The following is a 16,886-nucleotide window of genomic DNA, read 5'->3' as shown; positions in this document are numbered from 1 at the left end:
AATTATTATTATTATTACCACTACTCGTGAGCAGGAGGCCAAAGACAGCAAAGGTAAGAGAGAAGGGAAGGAGGAGGCGAGCAGGTGGGTGAAGAAGGGGTCAGCAGCAGGGAGGGGACAAGCAACAGAGATGCAGGATGGTGTTGGTGGGGGATGCCCCAAATTTTTCTCACAAAATGTTGGAGGGTATGTCATTCTCAATTTTAATTGCCATAGTTACATATTTGAATGCACCTTTTATCTTTTACTGCTACTATTTCACTTCACCCCCCCTCCCTGGCCTATCAGTGCCCTATTTTTTGCTCTTCAAAATATGGTAGCCCTACGGTTAGAAGGGCAGCTTTGTCTTAGGGGATGGACTATGTGTCTGTGGTACAGCATTTGCTTTGTGGTCAGAGCACCCCATGTTCAAACGCTGGGGTCTCCAGGTACCGATGGGAGAGACCCCTGTCTGATATCCTGCAAAGTCACTGCCAGGCAGAGTAGATAAGATTGAGCCAGATGGACCAGGCGTCAGGCAAAGGATAAGGCAGCTTCCAGCGTTCTGTTTTGTCCTGGCTTGTTCTCTGTTCCTAATTTCTGGCATCTCTGATCCTGATCACTCTTTCGCCCTCAACTGACCCAGAGCTGCTGGCTTCCAACTTGCTCCAGATTGTTCTCCAGCCCTGATAATGTGTGTGCACACTAACATGGTTTTTCAAGATGCAAAATTCAAATGAAACTGGGAGAGAGTTTCAGGAGCAGGGACCGTGAAATGGGGACTGTCCCTGGTGGATAGTAAGCAGTTGGAGGATTTATGGCTGGCTTCCTGCGTGTTTTCTAAGAAATGTGTCTTGTTTAGTTCAACGGTGCTTACTTCCAAGGAGGGATGGGGGAGAAGTTCCATTCACTTTGCATTTAAGGGCTATGTAATCTGCAGTTCAGGGATGCGGGTGGCGCTGTGGGTTAAATCACAGAGCCTAGGACTTGCCGATCAGAAGGTTGGTGGTTCGAATCCCCACGACGGGGTGAGCTCCCATTGCTCGGTCCCTGCTCCTGCCAACCTAGCAGTTCAAAAGCACGTCAAAGTGCAAGTATATAAATAGGTACCACTCCGGCGGGAAGGTAAACGGTGTTTCTGTGCGCTGCTCTGGTTCGCCAGAAGCGGCTTAGTCATGCTGGCCACATGACCCAGAAGCTGTACGCCGGCTCCCTCGGCCAATAAAGCGAGATGAGCGCCGCAACCCCAGAGTCGGTCACAACTGGACCTAATGGTCAGGGGTCCCTTTACCTTTACCTTAATCTGCAGCTCATGAATGGAAACCCAGCTGTTCTTCAAACTCTTCCCTTCTCTGAATTTTGCAGTGCCGTTGTCCAGCCAAGTAATGTCCACAGAAGTGCATATATTGGGTTGAATGGTGCATCAAAATGCATATATTAGTGAAAAACAGAATGCAAAAATGCATTATATCAGGAGAAATTGCTTTGCCAAATGTGTGCATATTTGACAAAATTGCACACAAAAATGTGTCTGTTAAGAGAAATGGTCGCTAAAGTGCCGCTGAATTTTTGTGAGGACTTGAAAAAACCCAAACTGATATGGAAATCAGAATTTAAGATTGGAAGAATGAGAAATGGAGAACAACTAACAGATTTGCTCATTGCTATTAAGCTTGCATAGCATTGTAACAAAAACTCCCGTTTGCTATCTCTCTCACACACAGAAACCTAAACTGTGGTTCACACAGATTTAAATTATTATTTGCACTCGCTTCGTACTTCTCACATGGCATCTGTTTAACTTTTTTCTTTTTCTTTTTTGAGCTACCTCCTCTTCCAACAACTCCCCCTTTCCTTCTGACTGGCTGGTGTTAGGACCCAGCAAAGGAGGCTGGCTGGTAATGCGATATAGAAACAGAGTACCCAAATGGGACAAAGTTTGAGCAGAAAGCATGACATCATTTTGACTTTCTCTCCACCCAAAGAGGACTGGGATGGAGGTGTAAACTTCAGCCACCCAGTCTGTACGGGAAGAGAGCAACTCAGTCCAGCCCAGTTTCTGTGGGAAAGAGGAAGAACTGAGAGCCTGGTGGATAATCAGAATGGACCTCCTTCATTATTGATCAGCCCAGTCCTCACCCACTGGCTTCAGACAGAAACAAGATATTTCTAAAAAAGGGAGTGGAAGGCAGAAGACGACGCTTGGGAATAAGATCTGTGGGCAGAAACCTGCACGTGTAACTTTCCAGATTCTTTCCACGGGATGGTACCGATTTCACTTAAACTATTCATCCTCGCTCAGTTCTTTGGAATTTAATTTACCAGCCACTGAATTATTCCACCTTCAAAGGGAAAAAGAAGCATTTGTTGTCGGGCATCGGCAAGGGATCACCTCTTCTCCTGCGAATGGATTATTTTATTTGATCCTGCCTGGAAAATGCCCCTCCAAAAAGAATACAAACCTGTGCAGAGAGTTAATGTTTTGTGAACCGCTGAGAACTCACTGGAGAGTTTGCTTTGGTTTTCACTTCCAGGACAGGAACTATGGAGAATTTGTTGTCCCTGTTGTGTTGCCTCTCCCTGCTGATTTTATTTCAGGTAAAGGACCCCCATGGAATTGACAGATTCACCCTCCACCTTTCCCCCGTTTTTTTTCTTTGACACTTTTGCTTCCTTGTGCCATATTCATATAAATCTATTTTGTTTTCTTTGACACACAGGTGTATGGAAACCATACCTGGCTACGCAAACACCCAGGTAAGGAACGTTTGGTTTTTTGCTGGTTTGAAATGATTATAATCTTTGTAATTGCCACAACACCACTATTTGTTGGCCGATGGCTTCTGTTTGCGCAGGCTTGCTAGCTAAAGCCTCAAGTTATCTCTCTTCTCTGCCCTTCACCCTAGGGTCTCAGAGTAGATCAAAGCAGTATAATCATGGAATTAAAAGCATGTAAAATCAATACCTACTCTTATTTTCATAATTGTAAAACATTTCCAATCAAATGGAATATGTTAAACAAAACACAAGAAAAATACCTAAACTACCCGGATCAGCTTACAACTTAAGATTCCCAAAGCACAGCAAATGTAGAGACCTGGTCTCATGGTGCAAGCAAATTGGAACAGATTGCTTGGGGTATCAATATTGTTTGGTTGCCAATAAACGAGTAAGCACTGTGAGAGGTTATGCTCCTTTAGTGGCTCAAAGGCACAGCTTTTTGGATCGTGAACACACTCCTGAGATTATAAGGACCAGTGTGATGTGGTGGATAAAGTGCTGGAGATCTGGGTTCGAATTCCTACTAATCCATGAAACCCATTGGGAACTATTGAGCTGGTCACTCTTTATTTATTCAAAGTTTAATTTCAGACACTTTTAAGGGCTGTGCCCTCACAAAGCAACATACAAACAAGAGGGAGGAAACACGTTAACGTGAAATAGCCATGTTAGCAAACATACAGAATGCTTTAAGAAGCTTAAGCTAACCAGATTGCGTTCTCAGTTGAAGGCAGCATTGAAGAGGAAAGTCTTCAACTCTCATCTAAATGCATGTACTGGTGGGGGCAAGGCACAAATCAATGGAAAGAGAGTTCCACAGTTCTGGAGACACCACTGAGAAGGCCCTGTCTTGTGTGCATGTCAACCTAATCTACCTCCCAAGTTGTTGTGAGGCTTAAAAATATTTTTCAAACCACCTAAAACCTCCAGCCAGTTGGGATTATAGGAATGTAGTTAAAAATAAATCTATAGATTAAAAGACCCTGATGTTGGGAAAGATGGAGGGCACAAGGAGAAGGGGACGACAGAGGACGAGATGGTTGGACAGTGTTCTCGAAGCTACCAGCATGAGTTTGACCAAACTGTGGGAGGCAGTGGAAGACAGGAGTGCCTGGTGTGCTCTGGTCCATGGGGTCATGAAGAGTCGGACACGACTAAATGACTAAACAACAACATAGATTAAAAGCAAAGGGGCCGTGTGTGCTGGCCCCTTCATAAAAAAGTAACAAATGGTGGTGGGGGGGGGAACAAGAAGTACAATGCAGTTGCAAAAAGTCTTGGGACAGATTCCCCCTACCCCTATCCATTTAAATGCATTTGTTCATCAACAGCCAGAACATGAGTCAGGCGAGGAACCATTAAAACGCCTGCATTTCCTCCAATAGCAGCATTGGGGTGGAGAGCAATTCTTTTGATACAGAAAATGGGATGGGGGGAAGGGGTTAAACAACCCCCTATTGCATCACTCTGTTCAAAGCGCCAGTTCCCACCCGATGCCACATTTCATTTCTTTAAAACCCAAACACCCCTCCAGTGACACAGCCAGGAAAAGTGTAGTTTTGCTCATTGAGACGCATGGATCTGGCCCAGATGGATCTGCAGTTAGGGATGTGTGAATCTGTCCCTTTCTCTTCCATTTCCCATGTTCCCACTTCTGTTTGCAAATTTTATTTTTAAAGTTCTCATGAAAATTCCTCTGCATCTTGGGGCACATTTCTCCTAATATTCACACATTAATATGAAATTTTGCTTAACGTGAACATTTCCCTCAAAGCATAGTTCCCCTGATATAATGCTTTTTTGTGTGTGTCTGCTGCTGTATATGGAGTTTTATGCACACTTTACCCTTGTGCACATTGCTTGGCTGGAGAGCTGCTTGCAAAATTTGGAAAAATGTATGTGCAAGGTCCATGGGACACGGATGGCGCTGTGGGTTAAACCACAGAGCCTAGGACTTGCCGATCAGAAGGTTGGAGGTTCGAATCCCCGCGATGGGGTGAGCTCCCGTTGCTTGGTCCCTGCTCCTGCCCACCTAGCAGTTTGAAAGCACGTCAAAGTGCAAGTAGATAAATAGGTACCACTCTGGCGGGAAGGTAAATGGTGTTTCTGTGCGCTGCTCTGGTTCACCAGAAGCGGCTTAGTCATGCTGGCCACATGACCCAGAAGCTGTACACCGGCTCCCTCAGCCTGTAAAGCGAGATGAGTGCCACAACCCCAGAGTCTGCCACGACTGGACCCTAATGGTCAGGGGTCCCTTTACCTTTACCTTTATGTGCAAGGTCCTAAGTTAAATTGCCAGCGTCTCCAGGTAAGGGTGGGAAATGCCATTATTTGAGACTCCCAGAGACAGTCTGTAGACCAGAGTTGGGTAGACTTCAGTCTTATCTGATCAGATTTGTTGTTTATTAGAACCACAGCCAAGTGCAAGAGACGTATAGATGGAATGAAAGGACATGGTTTCTCTCTGAGCCTAGAACAGGCATCCCCAACCTGCGGCCCCCCAGATGTTTTGGCCTACAACTCCCATGATCCCTAGCTAACAGGACCAGTGGTCAGGGATGATGGGAATTGTAGTCCAAAACATCTGGAGGGCTGAAGGTTGGGGATGCCTGGGCTAGAATATTGTTTTCAGTTATAACGTAGCTGTGGGGATATGGTTTTGTTGCTGCAATTATTAAAGCAGTTGGGAGACAGAAAGCCTTGCTCATCTACTGCAAATTATCCAGAGAGATCTGCAAGTAGATCCCAATCTAGCTTCTGCCCACCCCAGTGTAGACAATACTGTTGGGTGGGCTGGCTTGGCATAAGGCTACGTTCCAGAACTTTAGGCTAATGAAAGGAAATATTCTAATAATAATACCTTTATTGTCATTGTACAACCTGTGTACAATGAAATTAAATGAGCCTGCCCCCCCCCAAGCACTCAATCTCTTATCAAACAACACACCACCTCACAAGTCAATTTCGCTATGTTATTTTCCGTTCAACAGCCTAACTGCCCATGGATAGAAGCTATTTTTTAGCCTGTTGGTACGGCTGATTATACTTCTATATCTCCTGCCCGAGGGTAGAAGATTAAAGAGGTGATGGCCAGGGTGTGAGTCATCCCTGATAATTTTTCTTGGTCTCCTAAGGCAACAATCCCTTGCGATGTCATCTAGCGGACTTAAGGGACAGCCCATGATATCATGTGCTGTGTTCACCACCCTCTGTAGAGACTTTCTGTCCATGGCTGTCAGGCCAGCATACGACACTGTGATACAATATGAAAGGACCCTTTCAATTGTGGACCAGTAAAAGGAGTTCATCAGTTGTTGTTTCATATTATTCTTTCGCAAGACCCCGAGGAAATGGAAATTTTCTGACCACCTGAGTTATGTTGATTTTCCAAGTGAGGTCCTCACTAAGGTAAACTCCCAGGAGTTTAAAGGAGGAGACTCTCTCCACACAGCCCCCCCCAATATACAACTGGGCAGGTTCCCCTCTCTTCCTCCAGAAGTCCAACACCATCTCCTTTGTCTGACTAAAATTTAGGTGCAAGTTTTTCTCTAAGCACCATGTAGATACTTTTTGAACCTCCTCCCGATACGCTGTTTCTCTCTGTGTGTTTGTGTGTATGCATGTAGCACAAAGTGACATTTCCTTATTTTATCCACCGATGCAATATTCTGATCTAGGGCCATGTTTCCCAACCCATAGGTCACAAAGTGGGCCAACCATGGGTTAGAAAACCTGTGTAAGTGAGTTACAGGCTTTGTAAGTAAACGTCAAATACCGTATTTTTTGCTCCATAAGACTCACTTTTTCCCTCCTAAAAAGTAAGGGGAAATGTGTGTGTGCGTCTTATGGAGCGAATGCAGGCTGCGCAGCTATCCCAGAAGCCAGAACAGCTAGTGGGATTGCTGCTTTCACTGCACAGCGATCCCTCTTGTTCTGGCTTCTGAGATTCAGAATATTTTTTTTCTTGTTTTCCTCCTCCAAAAACTAGGTGCGTCTTATGGTCTGGTGCATCTTATAGAGCAAAAAATACGGTACTTCCTTTTAATACTTGACAAGTATGAGAACATCACTTGTAACTGAACATTGGAGAGGCTCACGTCTTGCAGTTTAACACTTGGGAGCTGCTCTCTGCTGACTGGTGGCAGATGTGGTGACATTTCACCACAAAGTGCTCTCATACCAGGAGCAGTTTTGAGTGATTATAACAGTTCCCTTCTGATGTGTCCAGGAATTTCCTGCAACCAGATGCTTAATGGTCTTACATTCCCATCAAGCAAACTGTGATAAATATTTCAACAAATTTTGCATTAATAGAGGTGCTATGCAGATTTTTGCTTGAATGCCTCAAGTAACGGTTATGAAACAGCCAATCTTGCAGTCAAAACCTTGTGCGGCGTTTCCGTTTAAAGGCAAACCTACCTAATCTGCAGTTTGCGACGCAGCACGGGAACACACAGCCATCCTTTGAAAATTGCACTTTTCTCAATTTTGCAATGTGGTTCTCCAGTCAAATAATGTGTGCAAAATGCAAAGTGTGCATGAAAGTTAATATCTTAGTGAAAATGACATAAAAAGATGCATATATTCTGGAACATTGCTTTCAAAAAAATGTGTATATTAGGCAAGATTGCATTTAAAATGCGTACATAAGGAGAAGCGCACACTAAAATGCTGATGAATTTTCATAATGGCTTTCTTAATTAAGAAGATTGCAAAGTGATGTGGAAATGTGAAGAGCTGAGTTTAAGATTGGAAAAATGAGGAAATGTGAGAAACCAACATCTTTGCTCATCCTGACACTCAGGCTCCACCCTTTGATGCTATAAACCTTAATCAGGTACCCTTCTGAGATTTCATAGGGCAGTTAATAATCTATATTATCGCAGCCACAAGGATTAGAAATTTGCCTTAAAAATATGAAAACATTCTATGCACAACACAGACACAAACAGAACTAAGCTCTCCCAATTTAGAGCTGAAGAACATTTCTATACGTTAGAATCTCCTGGTGCAGGTTCTGCCATCCATTTCTCACTCCCGCTCCCTGTGTGGCACACCTGGAGCCCTTGATCAGTTGCAGAAAGCTGAGCGGTGGGCTAGATGACAGCATCTGTGGACAGAGGAGGAAGGAGAAGCAATGGCTGCCTTCTTTCCTGCCCTACCAGCTGACCCCTGGACCTGGTGCTGTAGACACTTAAGCAACGCAGTACAGTCATACCTCATGTTGCGTCCACTTCAGGTTACATGTTTTTGTGTTGCGTCCCGCGGCAACCCGGAAGTACTGGAATGGGTTACTTCTGGGTTTTGCTACTCATGCATGTGCAGACGCGCTAAATCATGCCATCTGCGTGCGCAGACGTGGCACTTTGGCTTGTGTCAGTTCTGTGTTACGGACGGGCCTCTAGAACGGATCCTGTCCGTAACACGAGGTTCCACTGTAGTACAATTGTACAGTATCTACCTGAATTCACACCTGTGAGGTAGGTTAAGCTGAGTTCCAACTCTCCCCACCCCAGAGGCAGGTGAAGAGTGAGACCTGCTGGCCATAGTGATGCTTGTGATTGGCTGTGATTGGACAACAGAGAGGAGGCACAGAAAAGACTTGAGAGACTTTCTTGAATTATAAGTTTATGAATATGATTGTGGGGCATAGGACCACTGAGGTAGAGCTGTGGGTTTTGGGGTGCAGGGAAAAAGATAGTGGTAGAGCTCTGCTCCATCTTCCCCCAGTGAGCAGGCTCCTTAATGAACTGGGAACCATATGCACAATCCCACTTGCAATGATCTCGGTTGCGGTTTCAGCGATGCCGAAGACTTGCTCCATTCTCTGCTGCAATTATGGTTGCTCTGAAGCTCAGCCTCAGCACCAGTGGCTGGTTTGCAGCTCACTGTTAAAAACCTCTCCAGATCTGTTCACGCAAATAACATCTGCTTTTTGTGGCTGGGATGGATACTGTAAGTGCCACATGTTTTATAGACTGGAAAGTCCAGGCCAAGAATTAGGCCGTTTCCTGATACAAATCTTTTCAGTGTCTCCACAGGAGCTTTGATGCCCATTTCTTTTTTCTTTCTTTCTTTTAATTAACAACTGTATTTCTTCAGGATGTATTATCCTGCAAAGAAAGAGAAGAGGTTGACTCGGTTGCTGCTGCTTTAATCCTGCTCCATACTTACTCTTTCTTTACTCCTACATCAAAATTAATGAGCTGAAGGATGGTCTTTAAACGGAAGGCTTAAAATGTAGAGTGGTTGGTCTCCCTTAGGAGAATGAAAAAAAAAATCAGTGAAGCAAGGACTGCCTTTGCCTTTCAAATGGTCCTTTAAAAATGCACATTCCATAAGGCCTTTCCTGAATGGGCTACTTCTCTCCTGATTGCTGCAAGTTCCTTCTCAGTGAAAGGAGATGTAATTTAAAAAAAAGAACGGTAAAGATGGTTTAATATTGCTGCAGTTCCTGTCACTAGGCAGCTCAATTCTATTGATTTTCTTTCTGTTTTTCTTTTAAAAAGGTTGTGTTGTTGGGTAGGTATTGGCTAGTACCCATGCCACCATCAACACATTTCATTATTAGCATGATCCCAGGACATGGCTAGGGATCACCGTAAGAAAATGCCTCCTAATTTGTACGTGAGAAATTTGAAGGGAGTTAATGGTAATGTTGGGGGACATTAGACATTATTTGCAGGCTTTGAGGGGGCTTATTGATTTGCTGCAGCAGTGACAGCATTCCTTTCCTTCTCTCTTTTCAAAATGACCGTGAGTAGAACTTAGACTCATAGAATTGCAAAGTTGGAAGGGACACCAACCCTCTGTAATGCAGGAATCACTGCTAAAGAATCCTTGACAGATGGCCACTCAACCTCTCTTTAAAATCCTCCAAAAAGAAAAGTCCATTACCTTCTGAGGTAGTTTCTTTCACTGTCAAACAGCTCTTACCACTGGGAAGTTCCCCCTAATGTTTAGTTGGAATCTCCTTTCTAGTAATTTGAATCCACTGGTTTGAGCCTTACCCTCCGGGGCAGCAGAAAACAAGCTTGCTTCATCCTCCATGTGACAGATGGCCTTCACATCTCCTCTTCTCCAGGCTAAACATACCCAGCTCCCTCAAGCATTCCTTGTAAGGCTTGGTTTCCACTCCACTTCTCTCAGTGGAAGCCCCCCCCCCAATGCTTCCTCAAAATGACATCGTGAGATCATTGTTAAAGGGACATGATGGGAATTGCTATTATGCAACAAGTGCAGGTTGTATTAGCAAACAGGGATGCGGGTGGCACTGTGGTCTAAACCGCTGAGCCTCTTGGGCTTGCCGATCAGAAGTTCGGCGGTTCAAATCCCCTCAACGGGGTGAGCTCCCGTTGCTCTTTCCCAACTCCTGCCAACCTAGCAGTTCGAAAGCAGGCCAGTGCAAGTAGATAAATAGGTACCGCTGCAGTGGGAAGGTAAATGGTGTTTCTGTGCGCTCTGGTTTCCATCACGGTGTTCTGTTGCGCCAGAAGCAGTTTAATCATGCTGGCCACATGACCCAGAAAGCTGTCTGTGGACAAACGCCAGCTCCCTCGGCCTGAAAGCGAGGTGAGCGCCGCAACCCCATAGTTGCCTTTGACTGGACTTAACCGTCCAGCGGTCCTTTACCTACCTTTTACCTTGTTAGCAAGGAATGTGGGTGGCGCTGTGGGTAAAACCTCAGTGCCTAGGACTTGCCGATCGTATTGTTGGCAGTTCGAATCCCCGCGGCGGGGTGAGCTCCCGTCGTTCGGTCCCAGCTCCTGCCCACCTAGCAGTTCAAAAGCACCCTTAAGTGCAAGTAGATAAATAGGGACCGCTTTATAGCGGGAAGGTAAACGGCGTTTCCGTGTGCTGCGCTGGTGCTGGCTTGCCAGCTGCAGCTTCATCACACTGGCCACGTGACCCGGAAGTGTCTTCGGACGGCGCCGGCTCACGGCCTCTAGAGCGAGATGAGCGCCGCAACCCCAGAGTCGGACACGACTGGCCCGTACGGGCAGGGGTACCTTTACCTTTACCTTTACCTTGTTAGCAAATGAGCCAAGGACATTTCTTTGCAGTGATATGCCAGAGTGGATCACCTATAAAAGCCAGATGGGTCTAACTGTAATTTTTTAAAATAAAAATTCTTGAATCCTGAAACAGACTTGATTCTCAATGGCTCCCATTCTGTTCTATTGGGTAAAAATGAAAAGGTCTGGTGTGCTTTTGTGGTGGTGGTGGCACGAACCTGCCCTCCTATCTCCATAGGATTTGGGGTCTCCAAAAGCAAAGGAGCATGTTTAGTCTCCGATCCCAGTGGTATCCTTGACTTTGGTCCCATCTGCACCATACATTTGAAGCAGTATCACCCCACTTTAAACAGTTATGGATTTCTGAAAAGAATCCTGAAAACTGTGGTTTCTTAAGGGTGCTGAGAATTGTTAGGAGACCCCTGTTCCTCTCAACAGAGCTTCAGTTCCTAGAGTAGTTTAACCACCAAACCTCCTTTCTAGGGAATTCCTGGAGCTGGAGCTCTGAGGGGAACTCTCAGCTCTGTTAACAAACTACAGTTCCCACGATTCTTGGGAGGGAGCTGTAACTGTTAATAACTGCATAATAGTGCTTTAAATGTATTGTGCAGATGTGGCCTTAAAACACATGGCTTCCCCCCAAGAATCCTGGGAGCTGTAGTTTTGCCTCACAGGGCTATAGTTCCTGACACCCTTAACATGCTACAGATCCCAGGACTATTTGGGAGCCCCCATGTGCTTTAAAAGCATGGCGTGGATGTGATATTTATTTACTTTCTCACAGTTATGTAACCATTCCTCATCTTTGCCATCCATTCCTCTAGCAGGGGAAGCAAACCACCTCCCTCCTGGGCCCAGCTGGCTAGAGAAAGAAGGGTTGGGGGCATTGGGGAGACAAAGAGAGACAGGGACCCCACCCTCCACCTTTCACTACCTCATAGGTTCTGCCGTTTATGAGGCACAGGGCACAGGTTCAAAACGCCCGTGAAAAATGGCTTCTGTTTTATTTCAAGTGGTGATCTGAATTTTTACAAGGTTTCTGGAATGTTTGGACAATGTGTTCATTGCGGGATCATGGGCTGCAAGTCATGAAACTTCGCAACTTGCTTACTATTCCCCCCACCACGTCCCTCCACCCTCGCATGCCCTTTTCTTTCCCTCGCTCTCCTCCAGGGACCTGGGAGAGTGCCAGGGCATGCAAACAAAATATACAATTGGAATAGGTTCACTTCTATTCTTTCATAAGAAAGATTCTGTTTCCAGATTATATATGGGTATTAGTGAGCAGCAGTCTGTTTCTTTAGCGCTGGGTCTGCTCATCCTTCCTGATTCTTCACAGGCAGTGTTTCACGCCGAATATATTATTTGTATTGCTTTGACTTAAAAGAAGAAGAAGAAAAAACAGACACAGGATTTCAAATAGACTTGTTGATTTAACAATTGTGTGGCTTGAATGCTTACGCTGCAGAACAAAGTATTAAATCAAATTCCATCATTCAGTTGTGCCAGCTAACTCTCATAAAATCCATTTTGCAGGGTTGCACTCCTTCCACACAATGTGGATGGGCCGCAGCTTAGGATGGATGAGTTTGTCCGTTTCAGTTTCTCATTTGTCTGATCTTACGTTCCGTTTCCCATATTTCCACATCAAGTATGAGATGTTTATCACTGTTATTGCTGCTTATTGAATTTCTAACCCACTCTTCGTCTCTGTGGCGGCGAAAACCCCCAGTGTTAAAACAATAAAATTAAAAGAAGCTAAAAACATTTCAGAACATTATGAACACCCCAGAACATTTAAAAACAGTTGCATATCCTCACAACTGATAATGTCAAGGTCGGCATCAAATACTTGGGTCAGCAATAGGCCTGGGTGGGGTATCGATACTTTGCCAAGGACTGGTATAAGGGCCAGTATATCCTGGGTGAAACCACCACCACTCCTGAGTCCCTCTGCCACCAGTGCCCAGCGTGCCGAAGCAGAAACCAGCTGCAGCCAGGCGCTGGTGGAAGAAGGGGCACAGTAGCGGTTTCACCTGCAATATACCACCAGGTGAAACCGCCATCACACTCTGGCCCTCATACTGCTGAGGGAAGAACAAGTTACATCGGCCAGGGCCAGTGTAGCTTGTTCCTCCCTCAGCTGTCTGCATGGGCAGGTGGCTCCTCAGTGAAGAAGGGCAGGAGGAGCTAGATGCCTTGTCCCCGGTGCTGCGAGGCACCAGGGTGAAACTGCCCTAGCTCCAAACTGTGATGGTTTCACCCCAGCACCTTGCAGGCCAGGGGCGAGGCAGCTTGCTCCCAGGGCCGTCTTAAGCATATCTGGCACCGTGGTGCAAAGATCCCTCCAGCGCCCCCCCCCCGTTTCCCAGAGTTGCCGACCTTTTTAAGGGAGGACGGCGCTGCTGGCGATGTGCCCAGCTTTGCAGGGCTGGAGGAGGCGGGCAGCGGCTGGAGGGCAGCTCCCCCGGCGGGGAAGAGGCGGAGGCTGGATGCGGCAGCTCCCGGCTCAGCTGGCCGCTCCGTGCTGTGGTGGCCATGGCAGGCGGAGGCTTTGAGAGTGGCGCTGCTTTGGCACGGCATGGCGGAGGCGGGTGAGGGCAGCGAGCTGATGCTGGGAGGCGCTGCGTCCAGCCTCCACCTCTTCCTTGGTGCCTTCCACAACTTGGAGCCCTAGCGCCCTGTGCCACTAGGCTCTATGGGTAAGACTATGCTTGCTCCTCCCTTTCAACATCACCGAGGCCTAGTCAGCAAGAATATTTTAAAGGTTTTTTGGGTTGTGTTTTGTGGAAGTGTGAATTAGGCAGAATTTTAATGCAAACAAAATGGAAATTCTCTCCCCCTCCCCCACTTGGTGGTAGAGCAAATGGTTATCATGAGGTATTGCTTCTTGTTGTTACAGCACATAGAATAATAGAATCATAGAATCATAGAATCATAGAATCATAGAATCATAGAATCATAGAGTTGGAAGAGACCACAAGGGCCATCGAGTCCAACCCCCTGCCAAGCAGGAAACACCATCAGAGCACTCCTGACATATGGTTGTCAAGCCTCTGCTTAAAGACCTCCAAAGAAGGAGACTCCACCACACTCCTTGGCAGCAAATTTCACTGTCGAACAGCTCTTACTGTCAGGAAGTTCTTCCTAATGTTTAGGTGGAATCTTCTTTCTTGTAGTTTGGATCCATTGCTCCGTGTCCGCTTCTCTGGAGCAGCAGAAAACAACCTTTCTCCCTCCTCTAGGTGACATCCTTTTATATATTTGAACATGGCTATCATATCACCCCTTAACCTCCTCTTCTCCAGGCTAAACATGCCCAGCTCCCTTAGCCGTTCCTCATAAGGCATCGTTTCCAGGCCTTTGACCATTTTGGTTGCCCTCCTCTGGACACGCTCCAGTTTGTCAGTGTCCTTCTTGAACTGTGGTGCCCAGAACTGGACACAGTACTTCAGGTGAGGTCTGACCAGAGCAGAATACAGTGGCACTATTACTTCCCTTGATCTAGATGCTATACTCCTATTGATGCAGCCCAGAATTGCATTGGCTTTTTTAGCTGCCGCGTCACACTGTTGGCTCATGTCAAGTTTGTGGTCAACCAAGACTCCTAGATCCTTTTCACAGGTACTGCTCTCAAGCCAGGTGTCACCCATCTTGTATTTGTGCCTCTCATTTTTTTTTTGCCCAAGTGCAATACTTTACATTTCTCCCTGTTAAAATTCATCTTGTTTGTTTTGGCCCAGTTCTCTAATCTGTCAAGGTCGTTTTGAAGTGTGATCCTGTCCTCTGGGGTGTTAGCCACCCCTCCCAGTTTGGTGTCATCTGCAAATTTGATCAGGATGCCCTTGAGTCCATCATCCAAGTCGTTGATAAAGATGTTGAATAAGACCGGGCCCAAGACAGAACCCTGTGGCACCCCACTAGTCACTCTCCTCCAGGATGAAGAGGAACCATTGATGAGCACCCTTTGGGTTCGGTCAGCCAGCCAGTTACAAATCCACTGAGTGGTAGCATAGTCCCTCCAACTGACCCAGCTTCAGTTCTTAGCATCTCTGGGCAGGGCAGCAAAAGTCTCTTTGTTAGGACTGCCCTGTGAGCAACAGTCGGGTGACTGAGGAGCCAGGAACCTGGGGCAATGGGGCAAGGCAGTAGTCAGGACCAGAGAACAAGCCAGGAGGCAGAAGCAAAGATCAGTTTAGGGGCAGGGCCATAGCTCAGTGGCAGAGCATCTGCCTTGGATGAAGAAGGTCCCAGGTTCGATCGCTGGGAAAGACTGCTGCTCTGAAACTCTGGAGAGCCACAGTATAAGCCCTGGTGGCTGGCGGTGACATAGCATGGGTTGCCCGGGCCCAGGCAAATATTGTGCCCCCAGTGGCAAAGATGAGTATGTGCTTGCAGATAGGTACGCTTTAAGTTTGCACCACAGAGGAATCAAATGCAACAGTTGCACCAGCGGAAACATGCCATGCAACAGATTGCAGAGTCTATTGAGAAACAAGGTTACCAGCGCTTGTGCAACAATAGTGGACTACTGGAGTAAAACATTTCGCCAACGGAATAGATATCCCACTAAGTGACTTTAACTTGGCCCTACAGTTGATACAACCCATTGTTCCAAGCACACCCAGTTTCCCTAACAGCAAACCTTTAACTAGTAAGTGGTACTTTAGCCCCAGAAGTCCTGGATCTCTGGCAGTGATCAAACTTGCTTTTTTAGTTCCAACTTTGCCAGTCACACTGCCGGTGCTAAATAAACTCCTAGGACGTTTTCCCCTGCTGTAGATAACCTCCGTTTGTTTCTTCAGAATGAAAGAGGAGGAAATGATGTGTATGCACAGTCCCCAGGGAGCTTCCAGCTGAATAGATCTTCTTTACCAATTTCAACCCGCGCTATCTGTTTATTAAAGCGGGTCTCATTTCTACAAAGGCACTTTGAACTGGTACTGTGGGCCCTTAACATTTGCAGGAAGATACTGTAGAATCAGAATCCCCCCGCCCCCGCCCCAAGCTCACAAAGTGCTTCTGGCTACAGGTGAATGTGTGATAGCCTTCGAGGAGGGGAAGTTGTCTGAGCAGAACTGACCCAAGGTTTCGGGCTGCCTGAAGCGGGTCCCAAGTAAGCCCCGTCCCTGCTTGCTAGGGCCAATGCTTTAAAATGTATTCCTGTGCTATATAGACACCAATCCCTGCCTTCATCTATGCCTCTTCCCCATGCTGGGCCACCTGAACCATCATTTCTTTTTTTTTTTTTAAGATATTTATTGAGATTTTACAAAAACATAAGTTTACAAAATAGAAAAAAGTCACATAGAAAGAAAAAGATACAAAAAAGAAGACATAGGAAAATACATTAAAAAGAAAAAAGAAGAATAAAAATACAAAATACAAAAAACAAATAGATAACAAAGAATTAAAAACAAATCCGTTTTTAGTAACTTTAAACTCATTAGCTTGTTTCCTTGACCTCCTCACACCTCCCCTTTTTGTATTCCCATTTAAATAATCAAATCAGCAAATCCTTACCCTCTTTCATTTATCTTAACTCTATATCTTAACATGTTGTAACTCTATATTTTCATCCATTTATCAATTCATTTTTGCATATTCTTATTAACTTTGTTGCTAATGCCACTTATTTTCAATCCAACATCATTTTAACATTCATTAATTTTACAGTGTTTCTGAAGATAGTCTTTAAATTTCTTCCAATCTTCTTCTACCAACTCTTCTCCCAGGTCTCGGATTCTGCCAGTCATTTCCGCCAATTCCATATAATCCATCACCTTCATCTGCCGCTCTTCCAGGGTGGGTAACTCTTGTGTCTTCCAATAGTTTGCAATAAATATTCTTGCTGCTGTTGTTGCATACATAAAGAAAGTTCTATCCTTCTTTGGCACCAATTGGCCGACTATGCCCAGGAGAAAGGCCTCTGGTTTCTTCAGGAAGGTATATTTAAGGAATCCTGAAATACGTTCTGAAACACTTTATGGACTTTACTTTTAACTTTGGAAATTTGGCTGATCTGTCCAGAAGGAACAAAAGTATTGCTAGGCTGGAGTTTTCCCGAGATTTGCTCCTGAGTATCAAAGAATATGAAGAAGACCTGCAGAA

At 45.6% G+C, this 16,886-nt stretch overlaps 1 protein-coding gene across 2 annotated transcripts in view; it reads left to right on the top strand.

Moving 5' to 3' along the window:
• The first annotated feature begins 1,377 nt into the window (after window positions 1-1,377).
• ADGRD1 (adhesion G protein-coupled receptor D1) overlaps window positions 1,378-16,886 on the top strand; it is a 284,026-nt gene continuing 268,517 nt past the window's right edge. Inside the window, exons 1-2 of one of the 2 annotated variants that reach the window (XM_083589948.1) lie at window positions 1,378-2,577; window positions 2,700-2,736. In XM_083589948.1, the coding sequence (XP_083446074.1) occupies window positions 2,524-2,577; window positions 2,700-2,736 (91 nt within the window). In that variant the 5' untranslated portion in view covers window positions 1,378-2,523. The remainder of the gene's footprint in view (window positions 2,578-2,699; window positions 2,737-16,886) is intronic. The other variant, XM_083589949.1, reaches the window with a different exon arrangement.

The sequence above is a fragment of the Podarcis filfolensis genome (genome assembly GCF_964270895.1).
Source record: "Podarcis filfolensis genome assembly, chromosome: 16".
NCBI lineage: Eukaryota > Metazoa > Chordata > Lepidosauria > Squamata > Lacertidae > Podarcis > Podarcis filfolensis.
This window is presented reverse-complemented; position numbering and strand designations above follow the sequence as displayed.